Genomic DNA, 24134 nt, shown 5'->3' on the forward strand with positions numbered 1-24134 from the left:
AGTTCAGTACAGTCTATAACCAGCCTACCGCCGTTCCTCCAATTCAAGCCCCGTATCGCCAATTTCCGTTCCCTCGAGAATCTCTGTCTGCTGCAATGTTCCCGGTCCTGAATGCAGTCTTACCCTGCCGCCGCCGACAAGTCTCAACTGCTGGCCGATTCGCTGCAAAAGGTCCCAGAGCTTCTCCTCGAAAGTAGCTGAATGATCGTCGTTGCCGTTGACCAGGCCAGGACCCGCGGCCAGCGCGTTCTCTTGCGCCTCGACTTTGAATTGGTATTTCAGACAGTCTTTCACAGTCACCAGGCCCATCAGGCGGCCGCGATGTTCGACCAAGATCACGCGGGGCCCCATCTTTTTGAACAGTTCCATGACCGTCTCCAGTGGGAGGCGAGGATGCACTGAAAGAGGAGTGTGGTCGACATACGGGCTAAAGTCGACGAATCGCGCGCCCGTCGCGTCCTCGAGTTCGTCAAAGGTTTGCGGCACGTCGTGGGAGGTGGCAGTAGTTGGAGTTTGTACCTGCGAAACTATCGTCGCTGCGGCTTCTTTGGAGAACACGCACTTCGCGTTTGGAGACAGAGGCCCTCCCCGTCTCGCCCGCTCGACGGCATATCGGAGCTCTGTACGACCGATATACCCCACCAGGATTTTGCTGGTGCGGTCCTCGACGATGGGGAATCCCTGGAACTTGTTGTCGTTCAACAGATGCTCCACCTCCCGCACCGGAAAGTCGGACGCTGGCAAAGACAGCGGATTGCTGGTCATTGCGTGCGAGACCGGCACATTGAACACATGGTCCTCTTTGTTGTCCAGGAAAGGGAAGCCATTAAACCAGATCATCCGGTCGGCAATGCCGCCTTTGCCAAAGCGGTCGCTGACAGCTTTGGTCACGCCTACCACGATCTGAGCAAGTCAGTTGCACTCGTCATGACCCCCCAAATTGAGCGTATGCCAGTGTGGACAACTCACCATTGTCGGGAGAATGTACGTCAACGCCCCTGTCAGCTCAAACATGATGACTGTCACCGAAACGGTGAGGTGCATGATCCCGCTCAATGCGGCTGCAGCACCAAGGAAGGCATACGTTCCCGGTGTAATACACGGCACATCCGGTTCACAGGCCGAAAAGAAATTCGAGTCGGGAAATGATTCATGCAGAGCTTGAACCAGAATCCCAACTAACCGGCCAAAGGACGCGCCGATCGCCATCGACGGTACAAAGATGCCCGCGGGGACTTTGCAACCGTACGAAATAATCACCAGGATAATTCGAAGGATAGTGGCAATGGCAAGCGACAGCACCATCCACCAGCGATTCTTGGCCCTGAAAGCAGTTGAGTTTCAAACTCCTTCTCCTCGAAAGCAGCACACTCACTCGCAAATGCCGTTGTAGTTGTTGTCTCCTTCACACTCCCGGAACAATATTTCCATCATTTCCGTCATATTGATCCTCAGGAACATGTTTGGATAGCAGAGAAGCGCCGTTATGCCGGCAAGGATGGTAGCCTCCACCACGGGGTATTTTGCTAGATATTTCTTCCGGAACGCCTGTGCTCGGAGATTCCACTTTATGACAAATGCGCCGTATAAACCGCCAAAGATGCCAAGCAAGACGAAGAAGATTAACTCAAAGAAATGCCACGTGCGATCATATTTGACCTGGAACATGACCAGTTGTCCGGTTCGAAAAGGATTCATAGCCTATACACAGGTCAGAAGGAAATTTGGACCTAATGAGAGTCAGACGTACTGCTAACACTCCGGTCGCAACCAGAGCGCAGAAATAGCTCCTCCACAGAGTCTTCAAGGGAAAGTAGGTCGCCATTTCCTACTGACTGTTAGACCTGCAAGTACACTTGACGTAAGTATACTTGGCGTCTTCATACACACCTCAAGTGAGAATAGTACACCACCGATCGGACTGCCAAACGCGACTGCCACTCCAGCCGCCGCAGTCGCAGTCAGGATCTCTCTCGTCTTGGCGGCATTCCGTCGATATTTGTTGAAAAATCGAGAGATTACGTTTCCTGTACACACCGCAAAGTGAACGCTAGGACCTTCCTTTCCCACGGACAAACCAGAGGCAATGGCCAGCGGAAGTCCGATAGACTTGATAAACAGAGTCGTGGCGCCGAGGAACCCTTTCATCACAAATCCGGCGATGATGCATTTGATCTCCGAGATGCCGGAACCTGCAGCATATGGAGCAAACGACTTCACCAGAATCGCGGCTGTAAAAGCGAATGTAACCTGTCAACATCAGTACTAGGTGTCTATTGAATAGAAGAGAAACCCATTAGACATACGGCGAAGGCAAAATATGCAATGTAGCGCATAAGTGCAAGCGAGCCCCAATGCTTCCATTCGGGACAGCCTATGACAATATTAGCAAGCAGGTATACAGCTTTAATGAGGCTGTATGGCGTACCGTTTTCTGCACCCCAGCAGCAGAATTGTTCGTTTAGATAAAAGGCAGTGGTGCAATACCCCAGCTTGATATCGGACAGCCACTCAGTCACAATATTGAGAAAGGCGGCGTTCAACCCGATTGCTGCGCCGACGATGGTCACCACAAGCCAGGCCTGGCCAGCGTCGTACGCCTCGCGCAGCTTTCGTCTCCATCCTAACGTACCCTCCTTGTCCCAGAAGCCGGACCCGTCCTTTCGGCGAGCTCTGCGGCGCGCCTGCTCGTGCACTGCATCCTGGACCCAGTCGATGGTGGTGAAATCCTCATAGCGCTTGATCTCGTTGATCTCCTCGGTGACGGCCGGGTTCGGAGTAGATGTGTCTGCGATGGCCGACGCCGCGCCAGCTCCATGATCACTCTGGTCGGAAACGGAGAAGCCGGATAGCCTCCGCGAGAGTCGACGTTGAGGATCAACTGGAGAGAGGAAAGGGCGAAGCTGCGCGGAGCTGGACGATGCGCGATGGGCGGTCATAAGTCGGATATAACCTCGATGAGGGGATCATTCGCATAGCAGCCTAGCGCAGAACACATGGACTAGCCGGTGTCAAGGCAGAAAGAGGGGAAGAGGAGGAAGAGTCCGAGAGAAGAGCTCTCTCCTTGTCGAGATAAATGATCCTATCCTTTCCAAATTGTTGAGTTGGATATCCGTGTCTTGGAAAAGTTATGGTGATACGAACTAGTCAACGTGAGGAACCCACGTGAAATTGCGTTGCGCATGCCGCAATCGGGATAAGCGATAAGAACACGATAATAATAATTGATGAATTGTCGCTATTAGGATGTCTTGATCATATTAAAAAATAAAATAAGAAAAATAATCCAATCCATTGATTTGGATAAAAAGTATTACTACTAGATATCTAATCCAGCTAACAATATACTTGTGATTCGATCTTACGGGACCTACAATAACCTACTTCGCACTGCTTGGAACGCGGTTTCGAATGAAAAACCGCACACGTGCCAGAACCTCTTCTCTACGCAACTAGCTCTACGCCAGCAGCCATCTCTATTGCGCTTTCATCATCGAACAAACCAAAAAAGCCGCCCTTCAATCCGATTTCTGATTTCACGTCCTAGCAACAAACTCTGTCGCGTCGTTCATCAGCGACATCTCGTCTCGGCCATCCGAGATGCCTCCCAGCAATAATAATGTCGATGTTCCGGCGGACAAGATCACAGGCCAGACGGCCCTGCCTTGTACGTTATCAAAATCAATGATCCTCCTGCCTTCTAATGTCGAGACTAACCTGGTGACGCGGTGGGGTGGATAGTATCACGAATAAAGAAGATCATCCAACTTGACGAGGATATCGCGCAATGCTCTCATAATGCTACCTTTGTTATCGCGATGGCTACCGTTCGTCTCCCATCTGACCACATTCACGGCGCCATTCTCTTCGTGCCTTCTACATGGAAAGAAACTAACCTGTCGGTGTAATAGGAAATGTTCATCCAATATTTGGCCCAACAGGGGCACAACGTCGTCAAATCAGAACGAAAACCCCGAAAGACCATCCAATACAAAGATCTCGGTATGAAGCACACAACCACAACGCGCTGGAATTCCGATTCGATGCTGACTTGGCAATCATCACACTAGCTACCGCCGTCTCACGAATCGACAATCTCGAGTTCCTCTCCGACGTGATACCCAAGACGACCACGTATCGACAATTCAAGGAGAAGAGAGCTCAGGAGGCCGCCCGAGAGGCGGCGATGGAGAAAGGCCAGCGGACCTTGAATGGGAGCAGCACCGTGACTGAGAACGGAATCGACCCGTCTCCTAGCGGCCCGTCGATCCTGCAGAATCAGACGAACAACAATAATGGCCACCGTGATGGTGATGGCCCTATAGGTTTGCTGCCGACACTGTCCCTCATGGTGGATCGGACAGTCGACAATGCCCCATCTCAGCAAGACGTCGAGATGACGGGTTGAGTTGATTTACGGGTTCTTGGATTCTTTTCCTATTATTGCAACCATGATGGAGTTTTGGGTTATAATTTTAGGGGTTAGCTGGGTTTCTTCCATTGCATTGGGAATCCTAAGGTCTAGCCAGGATTGAGGGGAATTCTTGCAATTATTGAGGGCATGAGCGAAAGACTGTACGATTAATGAGCGATTATTTGAATAGACATGCGAAATCCTGCTGGCTTTTTTTAACCATAGAAACAATAATCCAGGAGATTCTTGTTGTGTGATTAATTTATTTAATTGACTATCCAGACATATCTTCTGCAATGTAGAGGTCAGTCCACGGGCCAATCACAGCCGGCGTGATTGGATTCCGGCTGCTTTTCGGCGACTCCAACTCCGTCGGAACCGCCAAGCAAGTTCAACCTCATCTCCAAAATCCTCCCTTCCCGACAGTGTCTTGACTCGACACCTCGCCCCCCTCTTCCCCTCCCCTCTTCTACCACGCGCAATTGTCGTCAATTGCTTCCTACTGTGCGCTCGCCGGCCATGTCTCACCTCACCGCCGCCTCGACGACCCTGCTGCGCGCCTGCGCCCGCCAGCAGCTGCCCACCACCGCCGCCCGCGCCGCCATTGCAGCTGGCCAGCGGCGAGGAGTCGCCGATGCTGCCCCCAAGTCGTCCTTTGACAGTCCCTTTGGCCGGTCCAAGGAGAGCAGCTCGACCCTGAAGATCCCCAGCTTCGGCAAGTACGCCTCCAAGAACTCCGCCACCTCGAACAAGGTCTTCTCGTATTTCGTCGCCGGAAGCATGGGTCTGGTGTCTGCCGTCGGTGCGAAGGCCACCGTGCAGGGTATGTGATGTCTGTTAGTTTGTTTCTTCATTGGGAAGAATTCGGCCAGAACGGAGATGGCTGCAATTGGGTCTTCGAGAATTGTGACAAAAGAGATTTTATATCTGAGATGCTGATCTATGTCAACAGACTTCCTCGTCAACATGTCCGCCTCTGCAGACGTCCTGGCCCAGGCTAAGGTCGAAGTCGCTCTGTCATCGATCCCAGAGGGCAAGAACGTACGTTCCGGGTGTTCCTTTCGATCTCTTATACCGAACGAGGTCTGACTGAGAATTTTTGCCGAACAGGTGATCATCAAATGGCGTGGCAAGCCCGTCTTTATCCGTCACCGCACCCCGGATGAGATCAAGGAGGCCAACGAGGTCGACTGGCAGTCGCTGCGGGATCCCCAGCCCGACTCGGACCGTGTGCAGAAGCCGGAGTGGCTCGTCATGCTTGGTGCGTTTACTTTTACCAAGCCTTCGCCTTCTTCCTTGCAGTGTTCGTTCTAACACTTGATTTCTTGTCTAGGTGTCTGCACCCACCTCGGTTGTGTTCCAATTGGTGAAGCCGGTGACTTTGGTGGCTGGTTCTGTCCCTGCCACGGTTCTCACTACGACATCTCCGGCCGTGTCCGGAAAGGCCCTGCTCCTCTGAACCTGGAAGTTCCCCAGTACAGCTTCCCTTCGGATGAGACCCTGGTTATTGGATAGACGAGTCAGGAGACTACCTTGCCAATTTTCCGTGTTTGGTGGGGAAACATAAACTGGTCAGCACACACAAGAAAAAGAAAAAAGAAAAAAAAAACTACGAACCATGTTTCAATAGTAGTTCAGGTGGCAAGACAGGTTTTTTATAGAGAGCGACATGTATCAATCATCATTTTTTTATTGTCTGCCTACCGTCCGTCTGTCTATCTGTGAAATGAAACATATACCACCGGTCCACCACCATCATCGTTATCATCAAAAGAAAGGGGAAGAAGAAGCAGCAAGCAAGCAAGCAAAGAAAAACAACCGAAAACCTACCCAGGTACCTCTTTCCATTCCTTTCTATCTTTTAGAATATTTCATATCACTGATCTGATCTGATCCGAATCGAGTCGAGTCGAGACTATTTCCTTTGTACAGTACAAGTACACTCCAGAATTACATATGGATATAGGTAGGTAGATAATATATCTCTTGCGATTATAATAGGGGCTAGATTTGGTGTGGTGTGCTCATACATCTGTCATTGCTTTTTCAGCCACGTGACAGCGTGCAAAACGAAGGTAACATCTAAGGTTATGATAGACGATTATCTGCTTCATTGTTCTTTCCCTTGTTGCGTCGTCCCTCACTTCCTGTCGAAGAGAAAGGGAGGAGGAGGAGGTCGCGGACGGCATACATAAATATCCATTTGGATAATAATGGCCTACCTGATCAGCTAACTGGACTTGTTGGAGGACTAAAAAATTGAGCCACACACTCACACACAGAGAGAGAGAGAAAGAGAGATGATAGAATAATTTTTTATCATTTTTTTCTTTTGTGACACCAGTAGAGAGTAGAGATGTGTCTATCTAACAACACAAAAATAGGGAACTAGAACAATCGACATATGCCACACACACACATACACCTCCCAACTTCCTAGCCTAGCCTGCTCATTGCTCACTCCATCGTGAGAAAAAAAAAAGGCAAGATGCAAGATGCTGATGCTCACCCTTCACCAAGGAACGCCGTTTTCCCGTTTCGCGTGGCACATGCATATGATACATGATTATAAACATGAACATCGTCCAAAACGCCTTCGCCTTGCCTCGCCTCGCCTTTTGAGTTGACCAAAATAAAGGAAAAGAAAAGAGAAAAAAAATATCACCCGTTATGGCGATGCGAGTATGCTTTTGTTTCCCCCCTCAGATGCCTACGCAGAGGCCATCGAGCTGGAAATCGTCGAGAGAGGATCCAGCCCTCACCTCACACGTAGATCATTAAGAAGGATATAGAGATAATGAAAAGAGATCGCGGGGAATAAACAGAAAACCGTCAGGAAGACATCAAAAGAAGATGTTTTGCGTGAACGTGTCTACGCGGCTACCATCGCAGGAGCACCGCCGCCAACAAGTTCAACGATTTTGCCAGCAACGGCAGAAGGATATCCACGGGAGAGCATCTCCTGGACGACCTTGCCCGCGCTCGGACGGTCCTCGACCGCCAGGAAGGCCCGGGTCATCGCTTCATATGTGCTGGGCTCGCGCTTCTCCATACCAATGCTGTCATAGACAGCACGAGCCTTGTCGATATTACCCTCCGCGGCCCAGCCGTGGATGAGTGTGTTTGCAATGTACGGGGTCATTTCCACGCCACGGCTCTCCATGTCCTTGATGAGCTCATCAGTGGACGCGACCTGGTGGTTGGCCACCATGGCCTCGAAGAGAGCTTGATACAGGCACGGTTGGGGCCGCACTTCGGGATTCGCAATCACCGAGTCAAAGACCTCGCGAGCGCCCGCCATGTCATGCAGCACACACCCTCTCGCATGAATCAGGGAAGCGTAGTGAACCGCTTCGGGACGCTGGCCTGTAGCCTCGATCGTCTCAAGAATTTTCTCCGCTGCCTCCATGTCCACGGGTTCCAAGGACGCGTAGGCATCGATGAGCAGCTTGTAAGTGTGCATCGTAGGCTCAATCTTCCGGGACTGCATGCGCTCGTAATAGGCCAGGACCTTGCTACGATCACGCTTCGTGTTCAGGAAGTACTGGATCATGGAATTGTAAGGGGCAGGGCGGGGCTTGTAGTTGGGCATCGACTCCATCTCGTCAAACATCTCTTCTGCGAAGCGCTCATCGCTGACCCGGCACAGAGCGTTGACAATCGTGCCATAAGTCACACTGGTCGGCCGCACGCCATTTGCGCGCATCTCTGCGAAGTAGAGCAGACAGTCATCGATACGACGTGCCTTTCCAAGCTTGCCAATCAGGGCGTTGTATAGGAAGGACGTCGGTTCGACGCCCTCCGCCAAAGCCCGATGGAAGATCTTCACGGCCTCGGTGGCTTCGTCAAAGGTCTTGGTGGATTCCTTCAGCGTGGTGATATACAGACCAAACGTGTTGGCAGACGGCGCCGCGCCCATGTCCAAGAGCTCCTGGTGGTACTTGGCAGCCAGGTTGCGATCGCCGAGCGTCAAGCAGGCGGCGACCATGGCATCAAGGATGGACACCCAACCGTACTTGACGACATTGTACTGAGGAATGAGAGGCACATCATGTCTTGCCATCGCCAGGATTTCGTTAACCAGATCCATACGGCCACATTTGGCAGCGGCAGTGATGAGCTTGGCATAGGTGATGTAGCGTGGATGCCGACCAACACGACGCATGTTCTTGAACTTAGCCAGTGCGTCATTCAAGTGCGTCTCGGCCTTACCACTGGTGTTCTCAAGCTCATCAGCGATGATAGCGGATCCGCGGTAATCGGTAGCGTAGGCGTAAGGATCGAAGGTGTCCTCAGGCGACGATGAATTGGCCATCGATGACTCCGAGACAGGGGTATACCGGCTAGAAGTGAAGGATGGCTTCCTCGCAGTGGGAGCAGCGACGTAGTCCTGCCACCTTCGGACCAGCTCCGGCTGGCTGTCAGAGAGCTTGACGACGGCCTGATCGACCAACCGGGTCGTGTGGGCATCCATCGGAACACCGGTCGACAAAGCGACGTCGACCATGTGAGCGAAACGGACCAAATGAGAAGCATCAAAGACCATCGCGTTGTTGACGATCATGCCGGCCTGGACCTGGAGAGCGAGGATCAGGTCGTCGACGCTGAGCTGGGAGATGCCCATCGGGCCCAGGCTGGCGACAGCGTGCTCTGCCACGGGCGAGACGAGACCTCCGTTCTCAACCATGGACCGGATCAGGGTCATCGCCGCCGGGGCCGAGATCACCATGCCTGCCTGCATGAGGACGCGGCCCAGGAGCTCCAAGGCTTCATCAATCTCCTCACGGATGGGCGCCTGGACGAGCTGTTGAGAGATGGCAGTGTTGCGAATACGATTGAACATCTTGCGCGCCTCCATCAGACCTTCCTCGACGTGGCCGCTCTTCAAAAGCGCGACGGCGTACATGGTGGTCGGCTGGATCATGTCCGACGTTGCCTGACTCGACCCAGTCAGCACGTCCCAAAACGGTCTAGCGGCCAGCACATTGCCCTGCCGCACATGCAGCGCCAGCATCGAGACCGCCGGGCCTAGCGTGTCAGGCGATTCCGCCGCCAGCAGGTGATCATATGCTTCGGAGGCGACGGCCACGTTCCCGGCATCGGCCGCTGCGACACAGATCTTGGCCATGGCCTGGAGCAAAGCATCGTCTCGAAGCATGCTCGTGGCCCGTTCCACCGCCTCCGTAAAGCGCCCGGCGTTGAGAGAGGTCTGCACAAGGGCATCCTGGACAATCACGGACTCGACAGCCTCCAGGCGGCTCTCACGTTCCTCCTGAACATCGTTGAAGGAGGAGCGGATCCGATCGAGGAACCGCATGCCGCCCTCCTCCTTGCCACAGGAAAGATATGCTCCAATCAATGCCGCGTAGACCTCTCCGTCGCGGCGCTCGACGATGCCGAAGATGCCATTGTCATCCGCAATAGCCAGCTCCCGGTATTCGTTGTAGCACTCCACAGCGCTCTTCAGGTCCCCGATCCGGGCAAAGGCGCGGATCATCGAGGGGAAAATAGCGGCGTGAGGAACGACCTTTCGAGTTTCCATGTGAGCGTAGACTCGGATCATATCCTCCACCTGCCCTTCTTCCGCACATGCGGTGATAAGCGATCTGTAGACCTCGAGAGGGAAGACCATTTCCGTGTGACGTGAACTGGCCGCATCAAAGAGCTTCATCGCGATTGCAAAGGAATGATCTTCAGCCAGAAGTTCCCGTTCCAGCTCAGTGGACCGGAACAAGAACTTGCCTGGCTCCTCCAGGCCTCCAAAACGAGTTCGCTGCTGCTCCAGAGCCTCCTTCGCTGCCAGCGTCTCCAGAGCTCGAGAAACCAGAACAGCGACGAGAGTCTTGTAGGTCTCCTCATTAGGCATTACTCTCCGCCGCAGCATGTCAGAATAGACATCGAGAGCCTTGGGGACGGCATGGGAGGAGTCGGTGTGCAGTTTGATCGCCGCGACAAGCAACGCATTGTAGGCGTCGACGGTTGGCGTAAGACCGTCTTTCAGAAGGGCCTCAAAAGCGACCGGGATCTCTCCATACTTCTGTGCAGACGCCAGCTGCACGATCCGATCCGACGATGTCTGGGATTTCTCCGCAGTAGCATCAGGGGTTGCCTTAGTTTCCTCAGCCGGCGACTCGGTGGCAGTTTCAGCGGTGGAGGATTCCTTGGCTGCCTCCTCCTCAGCCTTCGCCTTTTCTTCCTGAATCTGAATCTCCCGTGCGACCGCCTCTTCGACTTTGGCGCTCACATCCACATTTACAGCGGCTTTCTTGAGATCCTTGGCGCTCTTTTGGGACGAGCTGTCGGCGATGGATTGATTTTCACCATCTTTACTCTTCTTTATCAACTCCTCCTTGGGTTTCCAGCCGATTCGCCTCTTGAACTGAAATTGCCTCCAATCGCTGTCATCTCCAGTCTGCTGAGCATGCTGCCAGGCAGCATAGTAGGCCGCTAACCCAGAATCTCCTCCCGGGGTCGAAGTCGTCTGGCCGGCCTTGGCGCCAGCGCCAGACGAGCTAGATGGATTTTGGAAAACATTCTGAAGCTGGGTGGTACGGGCGAATTTACCGGGATGGGTGGTGAACTGGCCGAGGGAGGTTGCAGCGACTACCGATTGAGCATAGCCGTGTGTGAAGGCTTTGGTAAAGTTCTGGCGCGCGAGGTGGGTAAACGGTTTGAACACCATTTATCTGACGGGGGTCCTCTCCGTGCAGAAGAGGAGATGCTGCAGATCAAACAGTCAGCACCAGGCGAACGAGAATTGATCACGAGGGTCAGTAGCATACCTCCAAACCCAGAAGAAGTGGAAAATGCAGGTTCATTTGACGACTTGATCGCCGTCAAACGAACGCGCAGAGGGAGACAGGGGGTAAACTAGGAAAAGAGGAAACTTGGCCACAGGGAGACGTGTTTTTGAGGGATCTGGATCGCAAGCCTAGTGGCATCCACAGATCCGATCGGTGGCCAAGAGAGGAGAGTTTCCAAGTGGTCGACAGAAGGTGTCCAAACTCCTTCTGTGACTAATGGCGTGTTAAGGACCAGAAAAGAAAAGGATCCTTAGAGGAATATGGGGGAAGAGAAATACGCGCCTGATGAAGGGGAGCAGGCGGACGACGGGAGGATAAGAATAAGTCGCGCGTGCTCATGGACGAATTTGCTCTCTGCGCGATAAAAAAAAAATATCTACCTTTGCGTCAAGGGATTCCAGGACAGTGGGCTTGGAGACAGGCACCTTACCTAGGCTAGTTAACCTAGATCCCGACTGTGCCGAGATTCCAGAGCAAAAGAGGACAAGTGTTCGGGGTCTTTCTGCTCCATCAGATGACCTGCTGGTTCCTGGTGGAGAGAGGCCTCGAAAGACCAATCATGGCTTCGGGCTAGGGAAGAGCAGGAAAGAATAGGAGCAATCCACGGGTGATCGGGAAAGAGCAGCCAAGTGCCTGACAGCAGAGGAAAGAGTGACGCTCCGGGGAAGCAGCACTAAGCTCCGGCACTAACAGGGGCGCGTCCAGGCAGCACTCCCTCTGACTCATCACAAAAGCCCTTGTTCCGGCTCTTTTTCTTGCGCGACGGGAAGCTCCACCCAGTCAACTCCGCAAGAATTTCTTTCTTTTACCAACAGCTTCTGTTGGTTGCCTGAGAATTGTGGACACATCCTGTCGTCCGTGTTGGCTATGACATCACCGAGTGGAATTTCTGACAGAAGTTCTTGGGAAAGAAGAAAGCAAAGAAAGCACGTGCCTGTGCGCTAGACTCTTGCTTGCAGTTTACCCTGTGCAAAGCCGAAGGTGATAGATACATTTTTAGCAGTCAAACCCCCAAATCATCGGTATCGGAGCTTTGAAGCGCCGAGTTGCCTGAGCATAACTTCTGCTGCATCATGCAAGTACAAAACCGGTAAGCACGCTCATAGCTGAGGCTTAGACGATAGTTATCTGCAAGAACCCCCCTTCTCTCAACACGCCATGCCTGCGCTTGATGTCATCAGTACAATACCATGCTAGGATTTTCCTGTCACGTCACTCAGACAAGGGGTAAACTTGACAGACTGGCCTTGATATCCGTGTTATGGCAAGATCATGCAATTTTGGCACTCCCCGCATTGCCTAGCGCGTGATGCCCACCGTTACTCCGTATAGTACTCCGTACTAAGAACGGGCTACTACGAGTCCATGTGCACCTACTGCAAGACCTATGGGATTGGATGATTGTGGGGAAAACTGCAGATCGCCGTGTTATCAGATCGGTTGCTCATGTCCAGGCATACTCCGTACTCCGTACTGGATCGGTCGAGTCTACGGAGTATCGACCTTGTCGTCATGGGACTTTGATATTATTTGTTATTATTAATATTATCAGTTGAGACTGGGCAAGACTCAACCTTGGAAGAGTCTTGATTTCCCAACACAGTAATCCAAACAATTACCCGCTACCTACCTAGGTAGGTCCTCACCTTTCTGTTGAAATTCCCCACCTTAAGGGGGACTAATTCACGGATTTTATGAAGAGTATCATTACAAGATCGTAGCCTCTTTGTCTTCTGCAATTTAAATCTGAACTGATTTGTAACAGGATGCAACTACGGAGTACTGTGCATCATGGACTTAACTGCAAGCAATAATTGACCAATCAGAATGCATCCCTCTATTCTCCCCGCCGTGCCCAACGATCATCTTTCTCCTGCCTGGCCTTCTACCTGGCCTTTCAGCCTTGCAACTTTCCCTGCCTAGAGAGAATCTTTAAGACCTTTTTACCAATTCCACACTTTCGTTCAATTCTCACGCTTCTGAAGTTGCATTCAGGCGTGCCCGCACTCGGTTAGCGACGAGGAATTCCTCGCTCCGCACTACAGCTCTTCACACCGATCTTGCTATTCTTCGTCCTCCATGTGTCTATCTTTCCTCGACTAATTGAGCTCCAATGACCCATCGGGCCTCCGTCACGACCGCCGTGTCGGCGCCCGGCAAGGTGCTCCTGACTGGAGGTTACCTGGTGCTGGACCGCGACTACACTGGCACCGTCTTTGCACTCGACGCCCGAATCCATGTCATTGTCCAGCAGTTGAAACGAGACTGCGGAAGAGGGTCCGGGCAGACAACATCTTCCCTTGACACGGCAAAGGAAACCGCTGGTGGAGAAGAGCAGCAAATCAGAACAGATGAACCTGTTGAGAACCATCTGGAGGAGAGTATCGTCGTCCGCTCACCGCAGTTTGTGAATGCCGTCTGGGAGTATGGGGTGCAGAGGTGCGATGACGGTGGAGGGGTCAAGGTTACACAACGGGGCGATAGGTGGGTGCATTCCTTCTGTCAACTTCGACGGTTGGACGTGCAGAGATATCTCTGCCCTGACTTGGATGAACTATTCCAGTTGACATCATTGAAACAGACCGCGAAACCCGTTTGTCGAGACATCTCTGAACTACGCCCTGACGTATATCGGCTACGTGGCAGGCTCCAAAGATTTTGGGTCTCTGTCGATCACCATCCTTGCAGATAATGACTACTACTCGGACACCGGTGTATCGAATGGACCTGCCGCCCAAATACGGGGGAGGTTCCGCAACTTTGGTGTGCCCTTACAAGAAGCACACAAGACGGGGCTGGGTTCGTCGGCCGCCCTGGTGACGGCGTTGGTCTCTGCTCTTGTGATCCACCGGACCATGCATCCCGATGACTTGGTGGTTGCCAGAGACAAGCTACACAACCTGGCTCAGGCTGCGCACTGTGCCGCACAGGGGAAGGTCGGATCTGGTTTCGATGTGGGAGCTGCCATCTATGGATCGTGCCTCTACCGACGTTTCTCGCCTTCCATCCTGAACAAAGTTGGTGATGTGGGTATGCCTGGTTTTGAAGAACGGTTGTTCTCCACCGTGGAGGACCTGGACTCGGAGCACCCCTGGGACACGGAGTGCGTGGATTTCGGTATGAGACTGCCACCGGGAATGCAGATGGTTCTGTGTGATGTCGATTGCGGCTCGCAGACGCCGTCGATGATCAAGAAGGTGCTGGAGTGGCGCAATCAGAACCGAGAAGAGGCGGATATGCTCTGGGGCTCCTTGCAGGAGAACAATGAGAAGCTTCGCCACGAGCTACAGAGACTGGGCCACAGCCGCGGTGCCCTGGAGAACGAGGCTGAGGCGGAGGAAGTTTATAAAAATGTGCGGATCCTGATTCAACGCACCCGCGAGTACCTTCGCACCATGACGCAGAAGACTGGGGTTCCTATTGAACCACGTGTGCAGACAGAGCTGCTCGACACCGTCTCAGAGGTGGAGGGGGTTATTGGCGGAGTGGTGCCGGGTGCGGGGGGTTATGACGCGATTGTCTTGTTGATCCGGGATGATATTGAGGTGGTGAACCGGTTGAACAAGCTGTTCGAAACATACAAAAGCAAAGTGGAGGATGACTTTGGCGGCAAGATTGAAAGGGTCAAGATGCTGGGGGTGAGACATGGGTCGGAAGGTGTGAGGAACGAGGCGCCAGAGCAGTACTTTGGATGGATATAACCGAGCCGAAAGAAACGAGGATGACGTGTCAGAGAAGATCCCGGCCTACCATCAGGACGGTTACCGGGAATAAGCAGACACGAAGACGAAATGCTCTCTTTTGACGACTACTGTGATGCATGATACCAGCGCGGGTTTCTGCGTTCCAGGACTGATGACATGATACCAAGAATTCGTCGCTTAATTCGTCACTTAGCCATGATGATACATAGACAAAAGTGGTGGTCGATTTTCAATTAGATTTTGACGACGGGAGTAGTTTATTCCCTTTCTTTCCCCCCTTCTTCTTCTGCCCTCTTTCCTCTCCGTCCACGGCAATGCACATTTACTCTCTTCGCAAGTAGTAACTTACCTACCACCCTGCATCATCCTCTATTATCCTCTAGCTAGGGAGGTAAGTCTACTGATTCTCGTGTACGCCAGTATATACTACAGACCTAGTTGATTACCTAGTTGACAGCCGAGATTCCTGTGCTGCGCAGCAAGGTGATGCATGCACATCAGACTACGCCGTTTGTCGAGGAAAAAATGAATGCAACAACCTTGGAAAGTCAGTGACCCAGCTCTCAGAGGAAGTCATATGACAGAGCATGTCCCATTTGCTACTCACTGCTCCTCACGTCGAAAAAACACCAAGCATGGATCCTATATTCTATGAGGCCGTTTACAGTGTGCTGCTCATAACGGACTCCACCAATACAGACCAGATTAATTACAATTACCTATTTAATTTCCTGCAAAGTAAACCATTACCCAAACTATGACATGACTAATTACATAACCTCATCACAATGATCCCAGCTTTTCCTTGCACATTTTTCTTCTTACGTTTCCTCCTCCTCCTCCTCCTTCAGAACAAATATCCTATCTTATGTTATTATCTTCCAGCTTAACGCCAAGTATCACTCTCAACAGCAGCCGTCACCCCACACCCCGAAGGAACAGTATACGACCGATTCGGATCACTCTCCCACTCAATGCTCCCATCGCTCTCGATGCGGATGTACTTGTACTGGAACGACTCGCCCGCGGGAAGGGCGATGGTCACGAACCAGAGGTTGTCAGTGCTGGTGTACTTTGCGGCGCTGAGGGGCACGGCGTCGTCGGTGTCCCAGTCCCCCAGTTGGGGGATGGAGCCCGAGATGGCGATGTTTTCGCCGTAGTAGGTCGTTGCGATTAGGTCGAAGGTTACGGCGACGGAGGTTGGGGTTACACATGCAGACGAGGTTGATGTTGATTTTGTTGAGGTGGTTGACGTTCCTGTGGTTGTAGTCGTGGTCGAGGCGCCTGTCGTCGTCGTCGTGGCTCCTCCGGTCAAGGTGCCGGGCCAGGCCGTATCCGTAGCAGTGCTGTAGGTCCCTGTAGCTGAGGTGGCCAGACAGGTCGCTGGTACACTGCTAGCAGCCGTCTCGCCCCAGGGTGCAGGCACCACGGAATTGCGACGCATGTTGGCGGTCAGCAAGGCAGCGTAGGACCAGGTGAGGTCGCGAGCAGACAGCTGGAATCCGTCTGTCTTGGAGTATTGTTCGGATAGAGAGCCGTTTGTCATTGCGTGGGTTTCCTGGAGTTCATCAGGTTAAGGACTTTCGAAAGGGAGAGGTCCTTTGAAGGGATAGGGAGAGGAAGAGGGTGGAGGTAAGCGGTATACGCACCACAATACTCAAGAATCCGTCGGCATAGGTCTTCACAGCATCGACAATCGAGGCATACTCGGAGCTGGAGGAAGAGTATGTGCCCACTGCAGCACCGCTATACAGACTTTGGAAGAAAGCCAAGGAGACGTCGGTGATTGTGATGGATCCGATGTTATTCCACTGATACAGAGCATCATACAGCTGCTCGGCTGCGGCAAGCGTACACAAGAACCAGGGGTTGCCATTGTAGTAGGTGTCCTCAGGATACCGGCCCACAGCGACAGCTACACCCTCAGCGGCATCGTCGTTGATAGTATAGAGGTCTCGGAAGGAATCAACAACCACTTTATGATTCGCGAGTGCTTTTGGCGAGCAAGGCTGGAAGGTAGTGTCATCACAGGCCGCCTCAGGGTCAAAAGTGTGGATACTGCCCAGGATGGTGTTGACGTCCTTTCCTGAGCGGCTGCTCTCGAAGTTGGCCAGGATATAGGACCCAGTCCAGAAGGACTGCAGGTAGCAGAGGATCTCGGGAGCCTGAGAGGTACACCAGGAGCAGGAGGTTCCCAGTGAGCTGGCGAAGTTGGCTCCCTCGACCAGCGCGCGATGCTGGACGGCGATGGTGAAGAAGGATGAGCCGTCGACTTCCTCCCAGAGATCTACATTCGAATGAGCAGACAGCATAAGACGGGGGGGAAAGGAAGAAGAAGGGAAGGAAGAGAGGAAAAGAAAAAGAAAAAAAGGAAGAAAATAACCTACCGTAACCAGTCTCGTTCCAATACTGTGCGACATAAGAGAGATCATTGCGCACAATGGGCCATACGATATCAGACGCATAGGTCGAATAACCATTATCCTGGAGTACATTAGTCTTCGTCTTTTTTTTAAGACATTTATTTCTTCTGATCTACTCACAATCAGCCACTCGCCAAAAGCAATCAACGCAGTAGCTCGCAGAGCCGGACCATCTCTCTGCGGACGCCCCCAGCTGCCAGTATACGCCGACATATCGACATTGAACTTGGGCTCCCCCAGACCACCCGTGGACAGGGTGCCGGAGGGATTGGACACCGTCTGGATATAGGCCTGCGCATCGATATACTCCTCGATGACACCCTGGAGGCTAGAGTTGCCGTTCTTGAAGAGGTCAATCAGCACCTTCAAGGTCAACGCCGAGTCGCGCGTCCAGGTGTAGAAGTCTGCAACAAGCGTTAGCTCAGCAGTTTCTTGGAGACGCTTCTAGTCACGAACAATCTGGATTACTCGTGCTGGGACTGGCCACGACGATGCCCCGGTCGGCTGACTGCGCCCACGCACCCGACGAGCCGATGTTGTTCAGGATGCATTCGAGCGCATACGAAGTCTCCATGGCCAGCCAGCTGTCCAGGCTGGCCGTTGCACGCGGTTTCAGCAGAGGCTCTGCCATGACCGCTTGGCTGAGAGCGAGCGCGAACAGCGCATAGGACAGATGAGGAGCCATCAGTGATTGAAATCGTATGTAGAAGGCGTTATTATAGCGGAGAGAGCATTGACATCCAAAGAACTGACATCTTCGTTCCCTGATGCCGTTTATCAACTACATATATTCATATATATTCATAGGGATATAGTCCTTTGCCGGCCATTCACTGGCCATTTGTCGGCCATTCACTGGCCATTTGTCGGCCATCACATGCTCGAACGATGGCTGTCGGCATTTCTTTTCCACAGTCGCGACGCCTGGTGCATTGGTGCCTTGTGAGCGTGCAGACACTCCTTCAAAAAAGGGGTGGCGTAATTAGTTTAAGAAAAAATATCCCTGAGAATAAATTAAGAATTCGCCAAGCTTTATTATCAGCCGGGCGTTATTGTCACCTCAACGCCGACGCCGTCGACACCATTCCTCCGCAAAATCGCCGTCCCCTGCAGGTTGGACCTGCGGACACCAATGATCAGCCTGCCCGCAAAACGGCGTTCCTGGCAGTGCGGTCATGCTTGTCGCCAGGCCCAGCAGCGGTCTCCTTGATGGATGCCAGGGAGAAAGGGAGTTGCAGCGTGTATCCGCACCGGCATCGGCATCATGGGGATGGCAGTTCCTCCGGAGTGGTCAAGGGAAGTGATCGCAGCAGTGAGTCAGACGTATATAAAAGCGCAAGTTTGAGACAGGTCGATAGGTCTCCAATTGCTCTATCTGGTGAGATGTGCCAATTTCAATCATTTTGCTTGCTATCATCATCACCATGAAGAAGCTTTTCGTCCTTATCACCGTGCTGTTGTGCTTGCTGGGGGATGCCGTGTTGGCTTTATCTCCAGCCGAATGGCGCAAACAATCCATTTACTTCCTTCTCACGGATCGCTTTGGGAGGGAAGATAACTCGACCACGGCTGCCTGTGATGTTAGTGAGCGGGTAAGCAGAATGCATCAGGATGCTCGATCATTGGTATGATGACTGACTGGAACAGATCTACTGTGGCGGGAGTTGGCAGGGCATTATCAACCATGTATGATGAAGTTGCCTGCTTTCCCTTGTTGATGCATGGGCATGTCTGAATTGTTCTTTCTCGTCAGCTCGACTATATCCAAGGCATGGGGTTCACGGCCATCTGGATTTCGCCCGTGACCGAGCAACTGCCACAGGATACGGGTGAGGGGGAAGCATATCATGGGTATTGGCAGCAGCGAATGTGAGTTACCAAGAATACTCCCAAATATATTAGCAGGAAATATTTATCATTGGGAGTACTCCCACACATTGCCCTCATGTGATACGTATTTCTCAGTGGATAACCACGCTACTTTCACAATGATATCCGCTTACGCAAGATTGCAGATACAATGTCAACTCCAATTTCGGCACATCAGACGACCTCGCAGCCCTTTCAAAGGCGCTTCATGACCGTGGCATGTACCTCATGGTCGATGTGGTTGCGAACGACATGGTCAGTAGTAACAAGCTTGCTCCTCCTTGACAAGAATAAAAACTCTGCTAAGCTCCCGCTCAGGGATACGATGGAGATGGAGACGACGTGGATTACAGCGTCTTTGATCCATTCTATTCCTCGAGTTATTTTCATCCGTACTGTCTGATTTCAAACTACAACAACCAGACCAATGTCGAAGACTGTTGGCTGGGCGATACGACTGTCTCGCTGCCCGATCTCAACACCACGGAGCCAGTGGTGCGAACTATATGGTATGACTGGGTGGCGGATCTTGTTTCTAATTACTCAAGTATGCCAATTCTTTCTTTCTTTCTTGCTTTCCTAATTTCCTCTTTTCCTGCTTTCCTGCTTGCTTATTTCTTTGCAAACATGTGCTGAGCTACGCAACAGTTGATGGCCTTCGCATCGACACGGTGAAACACGTAGAAAAGTCATTCTGGCCAGGCTACAACAGCGCCGCGGGCGTCTACTGTGTTGGTGAAGTCTTCGACGGGGACCCGTCTTACACTTGTCCCTACCAGGATTATCTGGACGGGGTATTAAACTATCCAATGTGAGGAGGCCATCTTTCTTGGATGATCCAGGGCCATATCCTGACTCACGGCGATCAGATACTATCAACTGTTGTATGCGTTTGAATCCTCCAGCGGCAGCATCAGCAATCTTTACGACATGATTAACTCTGTCGCTTCTGACTGCGCCGATCCCACTCTCTTGGGTAACTTTATTGAGAACCATGACAATCCCAGATTTGCCGAGTATGTAGTCCAGCCGGAATGATCTATGAAGGCCTCGACGAGACTGATATTTCTCTCCAGCTACACAAGCGATTATTCTCTTGCTAAGAATGTGATTTCTTTCATCTTCTTTTCTGACGGCATCCCTATCGTCTATGCCGGTCAGGAGCAGCATTACGACGGGGGCAATGACCCCTACAATCGCGAGGCCACTTGGCTATCAGGATACTCGACAACGGCAGAATTGTACACGTTCATTGCAAACACCAACACGATTCGTAGCTTGGCGATCTCCGTCGACTCGGAGTATTTGACGTACCGGGTACGTGTTTACTCTTTTGACAGCCTGGTGGAGAACTTGACTTACACATCTCCAGAATGACCCGTTCTACTATGATAGCAACACCCTCGCCATGCGCAAGGGTTCGGATGGCTTGCAGGTCATCACCGTTCTGTCGAATCTAGGGGCCGATGGCAGCTCATACACGTTGACGCTGAGCGGCAGTGGCTATTCGGCCGGCACAGAGCTCGTGGAAGCTTACACCTGCACAACGGTGACTGTCGACTCCAACGGCGATATCCCGGTTCCCATGGAGTCGGGACTTCCGCGCGTTTTCCTTCCAGCATCCTCGTTGGGTGATAGTAGTCTATGCGGTTCTTCCCCGAGTCCTACCACAACAGCGACTTCGACTCCGACGACAACGGCCTGCACCACCGCAACCGCTGTAGCGGTCCTCTTCGAAGAGCTGGTGACCACGACCTACGGCGAAAACGTCTTCCTCAGTGGCTCGATCAGCCAGCTCGGCGACTGGGATACGGACGATGCCGTGGCCCTGTCGGCAGCCAACTACACTGCTTCGAATCCCCTGTGGTATGTGACCGTCACATTGCCGGCGGGGACGTCCTTCGAGTACAAGTTCATCAAGAAGGAGGAGGACGGCGATATCGAGTGGGAGAGCGATCCCAATCGGTCGTATACTGTCCCGACAGCCTGCGTGGGGGCGACGGAGACGATTGTCGACAGCTGGAGATAGTTGGCAGGTAGGCAATAACCTTGACATTATGCTGGGATGTAGTATGCAGTCGATTCGGAGCCAGATTCCTGTTGTATCTTGGACAATCTCCCTGTCTACTTGTTTCTCCACTTTCAGTTGCTAAGCCCAATCCGTATAGTGTTTTGAATCGTTGCCTGTCTTGAAGTCAGACACCTTTCTATGACATGGCAGAGCACTTGTTGTTTATTTAGCCCATAACTTGGTACCATTCAAGCTTCCTCAGTGTAAATATCATGACTTAGATTTTGACAATATCTCTAGAGAGGTAACAAGTCCATATATCCTTGAAAATGCATTAGCAGGCGTATTTATTTGAACTTCCTTCAGAGAAATCAAAGCATCACTAGGACACTATCCCCTCATACGATGCTTGAATCATGATTTCTTACTGCAGATCAAACATATGAAGAGTAGTATAGTACCTAGGTAATTGAGGATACTGTCAATAGGATTAGGTTAAATATTAGCGCCTAGGAGGCCTAGGTGGTAGAGATCTCACCCGTGGACCAAGCAAATTCCAGACAAAGGAAGGAGATAGAAACTAATTGACCAGCATAGTTTTGGGGCTTAAAAATCAGCCCGTTTTCTTATCTTCTTGATATGTTCTTGGTCATTTCTAATCACAGTCCTTTCTTCATGTCATGCTAAGAGGTAGTTTGTCGACAAATCTAAAACTGGTTTTTTTATCTTGGTTTACTACATACCTACCTAAGTACCTTACTGAGAATCTCTGCTAGGCCAAGACAAACCAATTCTACAATATATACCTCTCGTATTTTCTTAGGTCAACGTATACGTAGGTCCTCCCCTACGGGGATGTTCCGTTATCGATCAAGAATACCATGGATCACTGATAACGCCAGGATGCGATTACGTACTGACGTCGAGTTTAAAAGGGATGACTAAGACAGACTGTCTTGTATTACCGAATTCCATGGCATTAAAAATAGTTAAAAAAAAAGCCTGGGATATCGTCTGGTGTTGCTGCGGCTTACCTAAACGGTCGGGACCGTGACAGTGTACTCTGGCCTCCGCATTCACTAGAATACTGCGTACGGGGTCCAGGGTAGTTAGATAGTACACTAGGTGTCGCTGCTGTCGCATCGAGTGTAGGAGAGCCTTTGCTGAATCATCTGGATAGGAAGGCAGGGCGACTAATTGCCTTATTTGCATGCTGATACTATGGCGGCTTGTTTACTGAGGCCTCTCCCCGCCTTCGTCACACCTGCAGTCTGGCCTGGTTCTGGCTCCAGCCTGGCTGATCAATTCTTGTCTAGTCAGTGCTAGCAGTCGTCCTGGTCTGTCTGCCCTCCTCCTCCACATCCACCGGTTTTCCCCCATATTTTGTACTACGCCCGCCCTCTGTCGTCTTTCCCTCGTCCTCTTTTTTTCATCGGTTCTCTTAGCCGTTGCGTGGCCAACGGCCAACTTAATTCATCGAGAACCACTCAAAACGAAAATAAACAAATAAAATAAAAAGGTTCGTGTGCCAGTCCACACTATCGTCTCGTTTGAGCTTCTGGATGAGTCGGGCGCGGGCATTGTTAGATTGTTAGCATTGCTCCTCTCGTTCGTCTCCCTGACGGCTGCCCCGGCCTGGTCTCCGTTCCGTCCCAACTTAACGTACCCGTGACTCCCCAGACCGACTCTTCCACCACTTCCACCATTTCGGTCTTTTATTGTCTTTCCTCGTCTAGGCACTCGTTGCGACATTCGCAGCCCATTCAATTGCTCCCATTGCGGCTGAATTCCCGGGATGGCTTCCATCGATAACGTCCCGGACTCGGTCCCAGCGGAGACTCGCCAGACAGAGACCTCAACGGGTGAAGCCACTCCATCGCCTGAAAAAGAAACGACTGCGACAGCCTCCCCTGAGAAGTCCGCGACGGTTGTAAATGAGAGTTCTTCTGCGGCTGCGGAGGAATCCGTGCAGCCTGCAGGTCCAACGATAACAGCGGCAGCGCCGACGACGGAGACATCTGTCACGAAAACAAGTGCTGGCCCAGAGACAACTGCTACAGGCGAATCGTCGGATCAATTCAAAGCCGCCGTCAAGGAAGCCGAGGATTCGGGACCATCGCTGGTGATTACCTTGCTCCTGACCACCGGTGCCAGATATCCTTTCAAGATCGATGGCAAGTATCTGCGGAAGCGGGGAGTCAATGTGGAGAACTACGACCCGTTCGCCATGAGTGTATATACTCTTAAGGAGCTGATCTGGAGGGAATGGCGATCAGGCAAGAGCTTTCTTTTGGGGGCAGGACATGCCCTAATCCAGATGATGCTGACTCTTTGTAGAGTGGGAACCCCGGCCATCGTCCCCTAGCTTGATCCGACTGATTTCGTTCGGAAAGTTGCTTGACGACAAATCTCCGTTGTCAGGTATGTTGCCAGTTGTGTTGTATACGGGCAATTTCTGATGTTCTTTATAGAATCTAAATTCAACCACGACGCTCCCAACGTCATTCACATGACGGTGAAACCGCAAGAAGTCGTCGACGAGGAAGATGCCAAGGGGGGCAAAGCGTATCAGGGCCGGGACCGAGATACGACGGAGAGAAGCCCCCACTGTCGCTGTATCATTCTATGAGTTAGGCTTGTTAGGCTTTACGTTTCGTCCTGTGGTGATTTATTTCCCTGATTGTATTCGTGTTCGTTGTTCGCGTTCGTGTTCGAGTTCACTCGAGACTTCTTCGCTGCGCGATACCCCCATTTCTCCAATTGTGCCGGTATTTTCTCCACGATTTATCTCCTTGTCGCCTTCTATGTTGCTTTGTTTTTAATTGCACATGGTCGACCATTGCTTATGACGAGTCCTCGGTTGATCGGTTGATCTTGTCTGGGACAGCAGAGCAGAGCAGAGCAGAGCAT

At 51.9% G+C, this 24134-nt stretch overlaps 8 protein-coding genes across 8 annotated transcripts; 5 read left to right on the forward strand and 3 right to left on the reverse strand.

Annotated features, from left to right (window-relative positions):
- Window positions 1-24: 24 nt before the first annotated feature.
- Window positions 25-2939, reverse strand: VTN77DRAFT_9057 (uncharacterized protein; the record flags this gene model as incomplete). The annotated part of the gene is made up of 7 exons (XM_069425623.1): window positions 25-903; window positions 970-1324; window positions 1376-1701; window positions 1751-1828; window positions 1891-2250; window positions 2307-2374; window positions 2429-2939. The coding sequence occupies 7 exons, from the start codon at window positions 2937-2939 to the stop codon at window positions 25-27; spliced, it is 2577 nt and encodes an 858-aa protein (XP_069274194.1).
- A 661-nt stretch (window positions 2940-3600) lies between these two features.
- On the forward strand, window positions 3601-4408 carry VTN77DRAFT_9058 (uncharacterized protein; the record flags this gene model as incomplete). The annotated part of the gene is made up of 4 exons (XM_069425624.1): window positions 3601-3667; window positions 3742-3827; window positions 3912-4002; window positions 4071-4408. The coding sequence occupies 4 exons, from the start codon at window positions 3601-3603 to the stop codon at window positions 4406-4408; spliced, it is 582 nt and encodes a 193-aa protein (XP_069274195.1).
- Window positions 4409-4933: 525 nt separating this feature from the next.
- VTN77DRAFT_9059 (uncharacterized protein) lies at window positions 4934-5929 on the forward strand (the record flags this gene model as incomplete). Its single annotated transcript, XM_069425625.1, has 4 exons — window positions 4934-5237; window positions 5367-5455; window positions 5525-5675; window positions 5748-5929. 4 exons carry the CDS (start codon window positions 4934-4936, stop codon window positions 5927-5929), a joined length of 726 nt encoding a protein of 241 aa, XP_069274196.1.
- Window positions 5930-7286: 1357 nt separating this feature from the next.
- On the reverse strand, window positions 7287-11096 carry VTN77DRAFT_9060 (uncharacterized protein; the record flags this gene model as incomplete). Its single annotated transcript, XM_069425627.1, has 1 exon — window positions 7287-11096. The coding sequence occupies one exon, from the start codon at window positions 11094-11096 to the stop codon at window positions 7287-7289; it is 3810 nt and encodes a 1269-aa protein (XP_069274197.1).
- A 2234-nt stretch (window positions 11097-13330) lies between these two features.
- On the forward strand, window positions 13331-14918 carry VTN77DRAFT_9061 (uncharacterized protein; the record flags this gene model as incomplete). Its single annotated transcript, XM_069425628.1, has 2 exons — window positions 13331-13701; window positions 13799-14918. 2 exons carry the CDS (start codon window positions 13331-13333, stop codon window positions 14916-14918), a joined length of 1491 nt encoding a protein of 496 aa, XP_069274198.1.
- An 889-nt stretch (window positions 14919-15807) lies between these two features.
- VTN77DRAFT_9062 (uncharacterized protein) lies at window positions 15808-18029 on the reverse strand (the record flags this gene model as incomplete). The annotated part of the gene is made up of 5 exons (XM_069425629.1): window positions 15808-16479; window positions 16571-17208; window positions 17309-17405; window positions 17465-17748; window positions 17801-18029. 5 exons carry the CDS (start codon window positions 18027-18029, stop codon window positions 15808-15810), a joined length of 1920 nt encoding a protein of 639 aa, XP_069274199.1.
- Window positions 18030-18768: 739 nt separating this feature from the next.
- VTN77DRAFT_9063 (uncharacterized protein) lies at window positions 18769-21242 on the forward strand (the record flags this gene model as incomplete). Its single annotated transcript, XM_069425630.1, has 9 exons — window positions 18769-18936; window positions 18992-19030; window positions 19098-19213; window positions 19360-19468; window positions 19532-19760; window positions 19862-20024; window positions 20083-20229; window positions 20290-20530; window positions 20586-21242. The coding sequence occupies 9 exons, from the start codon at window positions 18769-18771 to the stop codon at window positions 21240-21242; spliced, it is 1869 nt and encodes a 622-aa protein (XP_069274200.1).
- A 1777-nt stretch (window positions 21243-23019) lies between these two features.
- VTN77DRAFT_9064 (uncharacterized protein) lies at window positions 23020-23853 on the forward strand (the record flags this gene model as incomplete). The annotated part of the gene is made up of 3 exons (XM_069425631.1): window positions 23020-23500; window positions 23562-23645; window positions 23696-23853. 3 exons carry the CDS (start codon window positions 23020-23022, stop codon window positions 23851-23853), a joined length of 723 nt encoding a protein of 240 aa, XP_069274201.1.
- Window positions 23854-24134: the final 281 nt, after the last annotated feature.

Source organism: Rasamsonia byssochlamydoides (assembly GCF_041956645.1).
Source record: "Rasamsonia byssochlamydoides strain NRRL 3658 unplaced genomic scaffold VTN77scaffold_81, whole genome shotgun sequence".
In the NCBI taxonomy this organism is placed as follows: domain Eukaryota; kingdom Fungi; phylum Ascomycota; class Eurotiomycetes; order Eurotiales; family Trichocomaceae; genus Rasamsonia; species Rasamsonia byssochlamydoides.